Source organism: Triplophysa rosa, linkage group LG2 (genome assembly GCF_024868665.1).
Source record: "Triplophysa rosa linkage group LG2, Trosa_1v2, whole genome shotgun sequence".
Classification (NCBI taxonomy): Eukaryota; Metazoa; Chordata; class Actinopteri; order Cypriniformes; family Nemacheilidae; genus Triplophysa; species Triplophysa rosa.
Genome location: NC_079891.1, coordinates 7,694,028 through 7,706,822, shown reverse-complemented (window position 1 = coordinate 7,706,822; position 12,795 = coordinate 7,694,028). Strand labels below are relative to the sequence as shown.

Genomic DNA, 12,795 nt, shown 5'->3' with positions numbered 1-12,795 from the left:
GACAGACAGCAAGAATGTGCCTTCGCTATCTCGACAGCATATCTGTTACATTACCAATTTTTTCCTCCTTTGAGCATACTTATTATGGAAATAATTGAAGGTATAAATGAGACAAAGGTCTTTAAGTGTCTATAAGGCTATGGGGAACAGTTTAATAACCAGCAGCAGATATAATGCATACACAAGCAACAAAACAAACAAAAGGGGGTGTGAAAGTGACAACTACGCCTAGAGCTGGAGTCTTTTCATTAATGTTTCAGTGGCCTGCGTTTAGAAAGTCGATCTTCACAATACAGCTCTGCCTTCCACTTCAGAACTGCTTATTGACATTGTAAGTTACAGCAATAATAAATAAAGCAAAAATAAATATTGGCAGATATATAGTATCTAAATATTAATATAACATTTTCTGAGACCGAAACAAAAGACAAAAAGTGGACACCTGCTTTTGCTTGAAAACATTCACTGCAGAAAACAAGGTTACCATTAGTTATCTTTTTTCCCTGAAAATCATGTACCAAGCCTACTTTACACTAGTTAAAGATTCTTTAACTATTAAACTTTTCTGGTATGTTATTTAATAAATCTAATTATAGATTTTCTTCCAGAGCAACCCAGAAAAGTGTTTTTAATAGCCACATGTCTAACTGGTGTCAAGAGAGAAAGCATTCAGACAGCAATCAGCTTTAAAAATGTTGCTTTTGTTCCAATAATTTACACATTTATAAATATCTACACACTGTACCTACATTAACAATGATTTGCTAATAAGAGTAAGAGAATGATCATGACAGAAAGACAGTACTGTATTGGATTTTAACCGTGAGCAGCGTGCAGCTGAAGTGGTTTAACCAGAGAAAATGATTCATCATTTATCGGTTACAATTTATCGGCCTAAATTTTATTATCGGCCGATACCGATAACACTAAAAATTAGAAGTCAACCGACATGCACTTTTCAGGGCCGATGTCGATATCGATTATTACAGGTCAAGTAGACCGATAACCGATATTTTGAACCGATATATATGTCAGGTATAAAAATGAAAAATGCTTTCAGTGCGAGTAAATCCAATCCTTCCAGTGCCTTCAGCCTCCCGCGTTGATTGGCCGGACTTGTGACTCCCAACAAATCAGATGGGCGGTGGGCGGGCATTACTCTAGGCAACAGACTAGAGTACCGTGTTCCAACGGCTTCCACTAAATCCTTGGCTGCATCAGAGCCAAATAGCACATTTCAAAATTAAATTACTTTATCGGCAAATCGGCTTTTAAAATGACTGATTTCAATAATCGAAAAAAATGCTTAATATTGACGTTGATAATCGGCCAGTTCGATAATCGGTCGACCCCTACTAAAAATGACCATTTATCGGCCGATACCGATATGGCTGATAATTTATCGTGCATCCCTAACTTAAACCCCTTTCAAACACACAGTGATTCTGGAAGAACTGTTACCCAACATTGCGTGATTTCATTAATTCCCAATGCTAGAGATTTCCTGTATCCTGTACACATCCCGGACTGGAACGTAAGGACTAAAATAAAATCCCAAAGTGACGTCTAATGCACACGTTTCTGGGAACAATGGAAGTGTTTGCTTTTTTCTGAATGACATGCAAAGCGGTCAGATCTCAATTCTCTACATCACTCCAGTTCAAGCTTTTCACGTTGTATTGGTATTAAACCAATAAAAACAAGTCCAGATCCATTTATGTCAGACCCATCTCTGCAATTTCCCCACTGCTTTAATGGATGTTTTTCCCTTTGAAATCTCTCTAAAAAGTGTAACTTTACCTTCTATAACCATTTTTTAGCCAATTTGGAATGCTCCTGCAGTCTACAGTAAGTAGCACATTTGAAGAAGTGTGTAGTTACTGGCCAAGAAACGGGCTCCCACTGCTAGATTAACACAGCAGCAACCAAGCAGATAGGTGGCATACGGCACAGCGCATACAAATTTGTTTTAGATGTGCTGATAACTTCAAGAGGAGTTGAACACACGTTGTGCTGGACTGGTGGGCTTTTGATGTTGACATGAATACAGTAGGAAACTCAAACTACACCTTGCATCAGAACAAACATACTGTTGTTGCAACATTCACATTTTTGTTGGATTAGCACTGGTCACATTTTTGAACTGAACATTACAATACAGCTCTCAAGCAGAGTTACAATAACTACATTTTTTTTGCATCTAGAATTGTAGTTATCCCAAATAGTGGTTTTCGTGTGTTTAGTTTGCAGTTAGAAAGTAGAGTGTAATTTTACATAAAACAGAACTTAATTTAGGATTTCTGTCACTGATCATAAAAAGAATCATTTCGGCCCAAATTCATATAATTGATTAATCGAATTTTGCACGGTTGGGCTTGATGGGATGCTGCTCAAATAAACAGATTAATGTTTGTAATGTGTGAAACAAGGAGCCACGGTAGGCATACAGCTTACACTTTACATGCTTTAACACCCAGATGCTAAAACAAATTTGTGTGAAATCTTGAATCATGCAAGCAGAACAAAAGCCAATGACATTAGGAAACGTAACTGCCTTTAAGTTTTGCAAGACAAGCTATTTCCATGTATGTGCATTCGGATTTGGGCAATTCCAGTGTTATGAATGTGACATTTTCAGTCAAAACTTCAAATATAAATTCTGATAGAATATACTTGTTACCAATATACTGAATGGTCTGTTTATATTCATGAAACCCCTGTCGATAGAGTCCAAACATCAGAAAACTATTGTTACCAGGTCTCACAAAAAAAAGTGGAAAGCTGTTAAACGTTGTTCAAAACAACAGGAGGAAGACTATGGGCCCTATTGAACACCCGGCGCAATGCGACGCAAGGCGCAGCGGGCACGCCCTGAGTGTACCTGCACTGTGTGCTTTAAACCATGCGCTTAGATCGTGAAAATAGGGCCCTATGTTATTCAAGTAATTTGATCATCAAATTGTAAGTTATTTATGATTTATTAGGCTGCCGTGCCTCGTTTCATTCTGGTTGCTGATGTGCACTGTTGTTTAGTCTTATTTGAGACGAGTGATTGCTATGGTCAGTCTTTACATTTACCAGAGATCATTGTGCATATTTGCTGTTATTCTGCATAAAAGTGACATTTTTCAGATAAATGGTACATTTAATATGGTCAGTTCTATACATTTAGTTCACTGTACCAGTTTAATATTAAGATTTATTATATCATAGTTTATTCACTGGTGAATCTCTGTTTACTGTCTGCTAGTGTAGTCACCGGTTTGGTATTTAACAGTTCAACATACTATAAATGATAACCTAGCACATTGTAGCAAACATAATTCTTAATTTTAATTCATAATTCTTAATTAATTTTCAACTAATTCAAATAACAGGATTAGATTAACATTAAAATGGCCCTCTTTATCAATGAAGTATTGTTTAAATCCTTTTATGGCAACAGAATAACAGAGCTTCATTTGACACTGCCTCAAAACTAAACACTCAAAAGTAAGCTTGTAAAGCTCCGGTAGTGTGGTGTATGAAGGAAGATATCAGAAGCTAACCTGTGTTCTCTATCACAGCATCGCAGAGCTGAGTGAACTTGCTGTAATCCGTCAACTTTTTTGAGTGTTTGGCATTAATTGTTATTATTGAATGAAGCTGCTGACATTACAAGTCACAGCTCATGCTCTCGTTTGTGAAACTTGCGTGAGGTGATCGGAAATGATCGAGCAAAATTAGCCGATCCCGATCAGGTTAAAAATGCTTTGATCGGCCCCGATTCCGATCTTTGCGATCGGCCTGGGGCATCCCTAGTAATAATGATTTGTATTTGTAATTTACGCGTGGTATTTTGGTGATAACTCTCTGTGCTGTTTAACTTGTTGCGTTTCAAGTATGATGCACAAGTATGAACAAGTCACATGTTTTTGAGGGACAATATACTTTGTAGGACTTCTGTAAATTGAAATGCACGAACCAGAAGCAATAACACCCAACACGTGGAGAAGGGACGGATCTTTCTAGAAAATTAAATCGTTATTTTATTATAATTTTCATGTGTCCATTTATGAGGAAAATGGACAGTTATGGGTGTGACAATTCGCTAACATGACATGGTAAACTATGCTTTAAAAACAAAAATTTAATGGTACCAAATATTGACATCTAACCTATCAGTAGGGTAAAAAGATTTGCATGGAATTACAATTGCCTTTACAGATTTTTGTTTATATTTATAGCTTATAGATAATATCTCTACACATTAAGCTAACAATTTGCTATAGTTTGCAACTCATTTATTGAAGTCCTGTGCAGATTTGTAAATTAGCAGTTAATGGTTTTGCTCCCTCATTTAATGATAAACAATTATCTGTACAGTAGCTTAACTGGTGTAGCATCTCCAAAGTCATGGGTTCAATTCCCAGGAATGGACTTTCTCATAAAATGCATAAATGCACATTGCTTTGTACAAAAGCAGCTTTCAAATACATAAGTGTAAATGTGGCTGCGGGGCTACTGCGTGTATTGAACATAGACACCTACCTATGCTCTAGTCTTTTAAAAGAAATGCAATACGGTTAAACAAACTTAATTAATTTTAAAGGGATGCATGTTAACTTTGGCATCTCTTCTATGTTCTCCATAGTTCATGATGATAGATGCATAACGGCACTGTGTCCTGTTCAGCGCGTGAAAAATTAACAGCTAGACATGTAATGAATGCTGTGCATTATTGCCCTTAGTGTGGAAAATGAGAATTGACTGATGTGTCCATATAGGAGCAAACATCTTTCATTAGACATTATCAATCATGCTTATTGAATTCTGATCTATCGTCATATATCATGCGCAGCGTCACTGTCAGCTTCAGGGAATGCGGCTGTAAGATTAGATTACTCAATGTACACATACATCATATATAAAAGCCACAAAACAACAAATATGAAATACATTTAGAGTAGGATATGAACTGATTTTGCATAAATGCTTTTTAATTGCATTAAAACTGATTGCCATTCAGAAAAGGCGACAAATATTCATGTATACATTAAGATTGCCAAATAATTACCTCCAAGAAAAAGGCAATTTCATGTGCACATCTCATTAAAAGCGAAACCCTGTTTTTCATAAGGCCAATGTGAAGTGAGCGCAACTAAACAAATGCAGAAAGAGGCGACCCCATGAGAGTTATAAGTGCACACATTCCCTGCAACTGTAATTACAAAGCTAATACAGCACCACTACTGTCTATTCATTCTAATTACCTGCCAGTATCTTCTGCCCATTTCAATATGTTCTGCTGACAACAATATCCCCCACGGAACAAGCCAGGCCTACAGGATATGGCCTGAAAGACCCATGTTTATTTGCGAGACAATACGTTTTAGTCTCTTTGGAATGCATTACTGAACCTAATGTCGTAAAAAGAGGTACATTCTGGAGGTAATAAGCAAATAATGTGTTAGCAAATGAAAGATGTTTTTATAAAGGCATGCTGATCAGAGACTGTGACTGCGGTGTCCATTTGTCCTACTCATAAAAGCCTGTTCACTCCAAGAACAATAACTATAAAGATAAAGTAGTCCCTCTTAATTTAAGAGAACAAGAAAAGTCCACATCGCATCTATAATGATAAAAATATAACTTTCAGTGATGCATAAATATGCATCAATTTTTCATTCCAAATTACATTTAAATCCATTCTGCCCCAAGCCCACATCAAATAAAACAAAAGCCAACCAACAGAAAAAAAACACGAGTGCATTTCTTAAAGGTGCTGTATGTAATATTTAGGAGGATCTACTGACGGAAACACAATATTGTATAAATAACAATGTCTTCAGAGGTGTATAAAGATCTTACGCAATGAAGCGTTATGTTTTTCTTACCTCAGAATGAGTTATTTCTATCTACATACCCCGTGGGTCCCCTTACATGGAAATATCCATGTTGTTTCTACAGTAGCTCTAAATGGACAAACTGCTCTACAGAGCGCATTTCGTAAATACATTATCTCTTCCTGCAAAGAAGCGAAAACACGACAACATCTTTTTCCAGTGAGAGCCGCAGTAGTGCTTCGAAAGGTTGGTTGCAATTCACAACCTCACCGCTAGATGCCGCTAAAATGTCCACATAGCTCCTTTAAAGGGAGATTTCAACAAAAATAAAAAATTCGGTCAACATTTAGTCAGCCTGACCAAAGTAGATGTATTCCAAGAGATGTTTGAGTAGTTTTGTTCATACAATGGAAGTCAATGGAGGCCAATGTTGTTTGGTTGCCAGCGTTCTTCAAAATATCTTCTTTTGTGTTCTGCAGAAGAAAGTCAGGTTTGGAATGACATAAGGGTGAGTGAATGATGAAATAATTTAAATTTTTGGGTGAACTGTTGCTATAAACTGATGAATTGCTTTAAACTGTGTTTTGCTTGCTGAAATATTCACTGAAAATATTTGCTTTTGGTGTAAATAGTCTTTTAGGTTTAAACTTCTACATAATTCTATTCAACAGCAAGCTTCCAAACACAATTAAAGGTGACACTGTCTGTTCGGTGGGTCTCAAAACAATTGCCCTGCGTGCTGCAGGTCCCTTAATTTCATCTACATAAATCAGCTAATTGACTTAACCTTATCACCAACATCAACCTGTCTAAATTTAGCCATGTAACACACTCACTTTCTGTGCTGTACTGCCAATTAACACATTAACTCAACGAGTTCAGGAAGTTCCCTCACATCACAAAAAAAAAACTTCCAGTCAACACGTACAATCTTCCAGTCAACACGTACTACCTTGGATTTACAAGACTGTAGCCCAGGGCTGCACAGAGAGTGTAAAATAGAGCATTGTCATGCATTTGACTGACAAATGGAAAAAGTGTCCAATACAAAATCATACAGCAGAACTGTGAATCTTGTCCTCAGGCAAGCCATCTTTTTCTGCAGTCAGCTACGCTGATGCCACAGAGATCACAAAGTGTCCCTTTACTCGACTACACAAAGAGGAGGATACAAGAGTCTCTTAAAAGGTAATAAAGTACACAGAGAACACTTAAATTAACAGGCGATGAGAACACTTTATTTAGACCTGATAATTCACAAAGCAATACTGTCCAATGTCATTTCAGGGATAGATCATACAAAAATGAAACTATTGACCTTCATATGGTGCTGTTTGGTTACCAACATTCTTCAAAATATCTTCTTTTGTGTTCCTCAGAACAAAGAAAGTCATATTGGTTTGGACTGGCACAAGGGTGAGTAAATGATGATTTATTTTATTTCTGGGTGAATTATCCCTTTAAGATCACCAATGTCTAGAGTAATAAAATTCCCATTTGCATTTACATTATTACAGCCAAACACGTCTACCTTTACATTTACACTTGTATCACTTTCTACACATGCACAAATCCAGCCATATGTGCACTCTAAAAAGATTGCATTAAAAACATTTACAAAAAAATCTATACATAGTCAAAAGGTAAAACCTTTCAATAGCATTCATTTTGCAATTCATCCATCATCTACAATACATCAGTATGACTATTACACCCTAAAGTGAACACAAAAGTGACATTTCTTAAATTCACATTTTTCACAAACAGACTAAATATGCATCAGTTTTACAAACTGGATAATATAGATGCGTTGATGTTAAGCAAGTTATTTCCAATAAGCTTATAATCTAACAATCACTCTCTCAAAGTTAAGATCTGGGCAGGGAATTTGCAGCATGAATAAGTTGAACTGAATGATTTGAATAGATAATTGTTTTAAAGTAAATACCTACTTCAATGTCACCCATTCGGATCTTAAAATCCCAACTCAAGTCTTTATTAACTGACAAACCAGCAACTCCTGTATATTGCAGATAAATACATTAATATACAGTGCTCTGACGGAAAACAATTTTAAGTTTTGTCAATAATGAACTTACTTTGTTTATAAAAAAAAGTGTTTGTTGTGTTTAATCAGATTTGTAAAGTTGTTTTACATTAACTCAAAAAGTAAAAGCACTTTGCATGCAATCATGTCAGCAATCAATACTATTTTTTAGTTTTCTCAGTAGCACCTAAAATATCCTAGTGGTGCACTTGGAGATGAAATGTCTGCGCATGCAGACACAGACTCTATTTTGTTATTCAACCCACACATCAAGTGTTCCCGCAAAAGCAACAAAACTCCCGATGAAGCAAACGCCCCCGCGTGCCATCGCGCTACATTCCCTACCTGTAGCCCGCGTCTCCTTAGAATGCTGGACTCATCCATGCTGGAGAGGCAGAGCACAGGCTCTATCGCTGTGTGCACGTCTCTCGTCGCTACTTATACTGCACTGCACTGCCTCCTCCAGCGTACCGGCGATCCTACAGGCATGCTCCATCCGATCCGAGCGGCTGCTAAAGACTTACATCAGAACTTGTCTGATTGGAAGGAGCCGGTCAGCTGACGTGTCACAGTTTCTCTCTTTGAACTTCAGGACAATGTGTGAGCATGTACGCGTTTGAAGCAGAGAGTCGATGCGAGCGTGTGAAAGAGAGGGAGATTGTGAATGCATCCTTGATAATAGAGTGAGCCAGAGAAAGAGAGGGAGATGCAGGAGGGGCGAGTGAAGAGGTGGAGGTAAAGACAAGCAGCTCAAAATCAGTGTAAAAAATCTCACAGGGGCCAACAATTCATTCACCCCCAAGCAAGCACGTTCTTTGGTGCCAAGAGTGACCGCACGGGGAGAGAAGAGGCAGGAAATCCTGTCGTATTGTTTTGCCAAAACTAAACAATGCAGCTGGCATCCTGTGTGTGCGAGCCACCTTCGGTCAATAGCATTGGTGATGTGATAGTGAGGAGTATCTATTTATTCTTCACTCGAGGTGCTGATAAGGAGAGTGGTGTGAAGGTCAGAAGGCTGGGTGGACAGCGGTCACGGCCAGGATGAATTGGGTCGGTTTTCGGGCAGAAATAGGATGAAGGGACTGAACATATAAGAGGATGAGAGCGCGCAGGAGCACACTTTCTGTAACCGCTTGTTTGAAAGCACTTCCTTCATTATTGTGACAAACCACAGCTGAAGGGAATCAGGAATTAGGTTTCCATCACCACCATATGTGTTAGACAAAACACCAGGAAATAGACGGCAAAAGCCATTACATCATAATTTGCTAAGGAAGACCTTTAATTATTTAATTATAACCTAAGAATACGTTTATTCAACAAACATGGTATCGTTGTTAACGCTGTGTGTGACATTTAGCTAAAAAATGAGTAAATAGGCTCCTTAAAAGATATTCTGTTAGGAAATAGCTGCTTTCGACAACAGTTCGATTTGCATTATTTTTAGTAGGTTTAAAGTGATAGTTCATCCCCCCCAAAAAACTCTAACATCATCTACTCACCCTCTTGTCATTTCAAACCTGTTCTACTTTCTTTCTCCCACAGAACCCAAAAGAAGATATTTTGAAGAATGTTGTTAACCGGCACCCATTCACTTGCATTGGTTTTGTGTCTATACAATAGAAGTGAATGGGTGCCGGTGCTGTTGGGTAACCAACTTTCTTCAAAATATCTTCTTTTGTGTTCTGCGGAAGAAAAAAGTCATACAGGTTTGAAATTACAAGAGGGTGAGTAAATGATGACAGAATATTTATTTTCCGGTGAACTATAACTTTAAATTGACCATTTGTAGTCAATAAGTATTCGGACATTCCTCTCAGGGTTGCGTTTACACAGTTTACCATGTTTTCAAAACTGTAAACTTTTTATGCATTGATGTTCGTTTACATGACAACAACGTACTGGAGGTCTAAAAACCCACACTTTTGAAAAGGGGTTTAAAACAATACTGAAAAAAAACATCATGCAAATGCATTTTACATGTTCAGTCTATAGGGATGTGTGAGTATACTCAAAATAACAATGACTGCACAAATAGGCAGACTCCGCCCACTATCTACTCAAGCCAATCGGGTAACTTCCGCCTTCGTTGACCAATATTGCACGTTCTGGCTTCAGCCTATTACATTTTGCTTTACACTAAGATTCAGGGCGCAAACACGGCAGTATAAAATGTGTGATATAAGAAATGAGAATGGCCTCTTCTTTATACTACTCAGAAATGATTGGTTGTGTTTATATGCATTCTCCGTATGTTAGTAACAAACGACTGAAATGTTTATGACTTGATAACTGCGTGCACGGACTGGGGTGGACAATCCCGCTGACTGGGGAATGATTTGGTCTGCTGCCAGCCAGTCGTTTCATTGTCTTTATGTACCAAGTGATAAGTTCCGATTTTGGCATCCGCTAAAAAATAACCTGTTTCCCCTGATACTGAATGGGTAAGCAGGGCGTTCGCGTGCCTCTTTTCAAGGTGGGCAGCATTTGCTTTGCTGAACCGCAGCTGTCAGTGTAATACCAGAATAACGATCGCAGAATTAAAGGTGCAGTGAACTGGCCGTTTTTATTGTTTTATACTATTGTCTGATGTCTACTTATGACGTTCGCGTGGTTTTTACATTCGAAAACATCAAAATCAATAAGTAATAGGCTATTTTCTACCCTGGTTTTGAGGCCGGCTGGAGAAACGGTCGGTTTTTAAGGGCGGGCCGCATAGAAGACTTACGCCCACTTACTTACAGAAGTAAACGCCCACTGCTATGATTGGATAGCAGCTTGCGTAATTAACTTAGTTGGAGCCTTCTGTGAATTTGGTTGGACATGTAACATTACATAATGTGATTTTACTCAAATTTACAGACTTATTTCCCGGATGTGATGGCAAGGCTTTGCGTATAGTTTGTATAGCCTATAGTTATATGGTGTTTAGTGATATATGACCATACATGTCAGCATGTAAGACCCGCGAATCGGACAGAAGTTAACTCAAATGTTATAGTTTTCATGATAAATAAACAAAGTGTTGGCAGATATGGATATGACCTAGCACCAGAAATAATATCAAAACACTTCAAAACAGCCTCCATTATTTGCAAACGGTGGATAAAACCTTGAAAAATGATATATGAGCACGCCAAATCACAGAGATGCCGATTACAATTATTACAAATGACTAGAGGTCCCCAGGTAATACTATCAGGGCATATCAAGCGATCTCTAACAAAGCAATAGTGCCGCATAGTACAAATATGTTTTACTAACATAAGATTGATGCGCCATTCCTATCGAATCCAATATTGACGGCACAGCACTGCTTTTTAATTTTAGTCTCTCCGCAAAGACTTGTTCAAGGAATCCGCGTTGAAATGAAGCAACGTTTTCCCCACGTGAGCTGGAACGTCTTTAAAAATGAACTTCAACCAAGCATTCCTACTGTCGGAATCCGAAGGAAGGTATTGCAGCAACTGTGTTCTTCCACAACCAGGCACTGCACAATATTTTGTGATCTTTAACGGCATGATGCTTACACTCGCTCTATCTGGTTCCTTGCAGATTGTGTTCAGTACTGCCAGTGGGCAGGGCTCGAGAAGTAGGCATTGATATTCTTCTGTGGAGGCGGTGTTCAACCTATAGATAGGTGCATTCCAGAACCTGCCGTTCGCTGAGCCTCGTGTCAATAACAGTTGTTATTTCAGTAACAAGGGCGTATTCAGGTCTGACACTTACAGGATGTTCGCTTGAATACGATTCCCTCTTATATAACAAAAGCTTGGGTTAAAATTGTGGTCCTAGTTCACTGCACCTTTAAAGTGGTGGAAATCATCAGCACTGTGAATTTGTATGTCATTCATAATTCAAAATAAAACTTTGTTTAATCAGTCATCTAGGTTTATCCCATTCCTGAAGGATCTCTGCTGGTTAAACTGTTCTGTTTACTTTCTAATTGCAGGTTCACACCAAACGCGAATTAAGCTGTTTGCACGAGTAAATTACATACAAAGTCAATGCAAAGACGCGAATAGAGGCAAACTCGTGGCAGGCGATGCGAATGACGCGAATCAGAAGGCACGATTGCCACAAATGCGCGCCAATCTCGTCTTTTTGTGCATATGTGGATTTTAAAAAATGTTTGTGAAACTCTCTACATTTATTTATGGAACATTGTATATTTATTCAGAATAATGCAACAATTCTGACCACACAGAGTACACACCTATTCATGAAAGTTCTGAAGCAATTTTCCTGGCTGACTTAACTTCCAGGATGTTAATTTTATTAAATAAACAATTTGTTGGATGGGTCCTGTAGTTTTGTCATATTTAAAGAAACCATATGGGACACTAAGCGGGTTTCCATCACTCTGGTTTTATTCGCATTTTGAAGTTTCGCATCAGAAACGAGTGATGGAAACGCCAAATTTCGAATTAAAAACCCTTAATTCGCAAAAAGTTTTTACGCTCGCTTGAGTTGGTTTTTCATTTTTGCGAAGAAGGGTTAATGCAAATAATGAGAGATGGAAACGCATTTGCCGAATAAATTCCTCCAAAAAGATCTTGTAATTGCACTATGAGACGGCGTAACCTGACTAACCAGAGTACTGATCTTGTTACACAGCATCAGAAATGTTGTTATGGTCATTCTTAAATGCCTGAGTAAAGTCGTCAAAGTATTTCTGTAATTGCCTCTTAGAACTGTCACGACTGTGTTTCCCAAACAGCAGGCATCCACAAAAGCACCGCATTTATTGTGTTTCGTAATCGTCTGCTTGCCCAAGTATTATTCTATATGAAAATCATTATATTCAGTGGCTTCTCTTACTTTTCTTACTGATATTTAGTGGCAGTTTGTTAGGAAGTGACGGTTGACTATTTGGATGGAAACGGTGCTTATTCGAACATGTTTTATGCGATATTCCAATTT

The 12,795-nt window shown here is 38.0% G+C and overlaps 1 protein-coding gene across 8 annotated transcripts in view; it reads right to left on the bottom strand.

Moving 5' to 3' along the window:
* The window catches only part of mast4 (microtubule associated serine/threonine kinase family member 4), a 130,185-nt gene that overhangs the window by 70,635 nt on the left and 46,755 nt on the right, over nucleotides 1–12,795 (bottom strand). Inside the window, exon 1 of one of the 8 annotated variants that reach the window (XM_057329038.1) lies at nucleotides 8,218–8,386. The exons of 6 other annotated variants lie outside the window; for them this stretch is intronic. In XM_057329038.1, coding sequence (XP_057185021.1) covers nucleotides 8,218–8,256 — 39 coding nt within the window. In that variant the 5' untranslated portion in view covers nucleotides 8,257–8,386. Of the gene's footprint in view, nucleotides 1–8,217; nucleotides 8,387–12,795 lie in introns of those variants that run through there. One more of the 8 variants, XM_057329040.1, reaches the window with a different exon arrangement.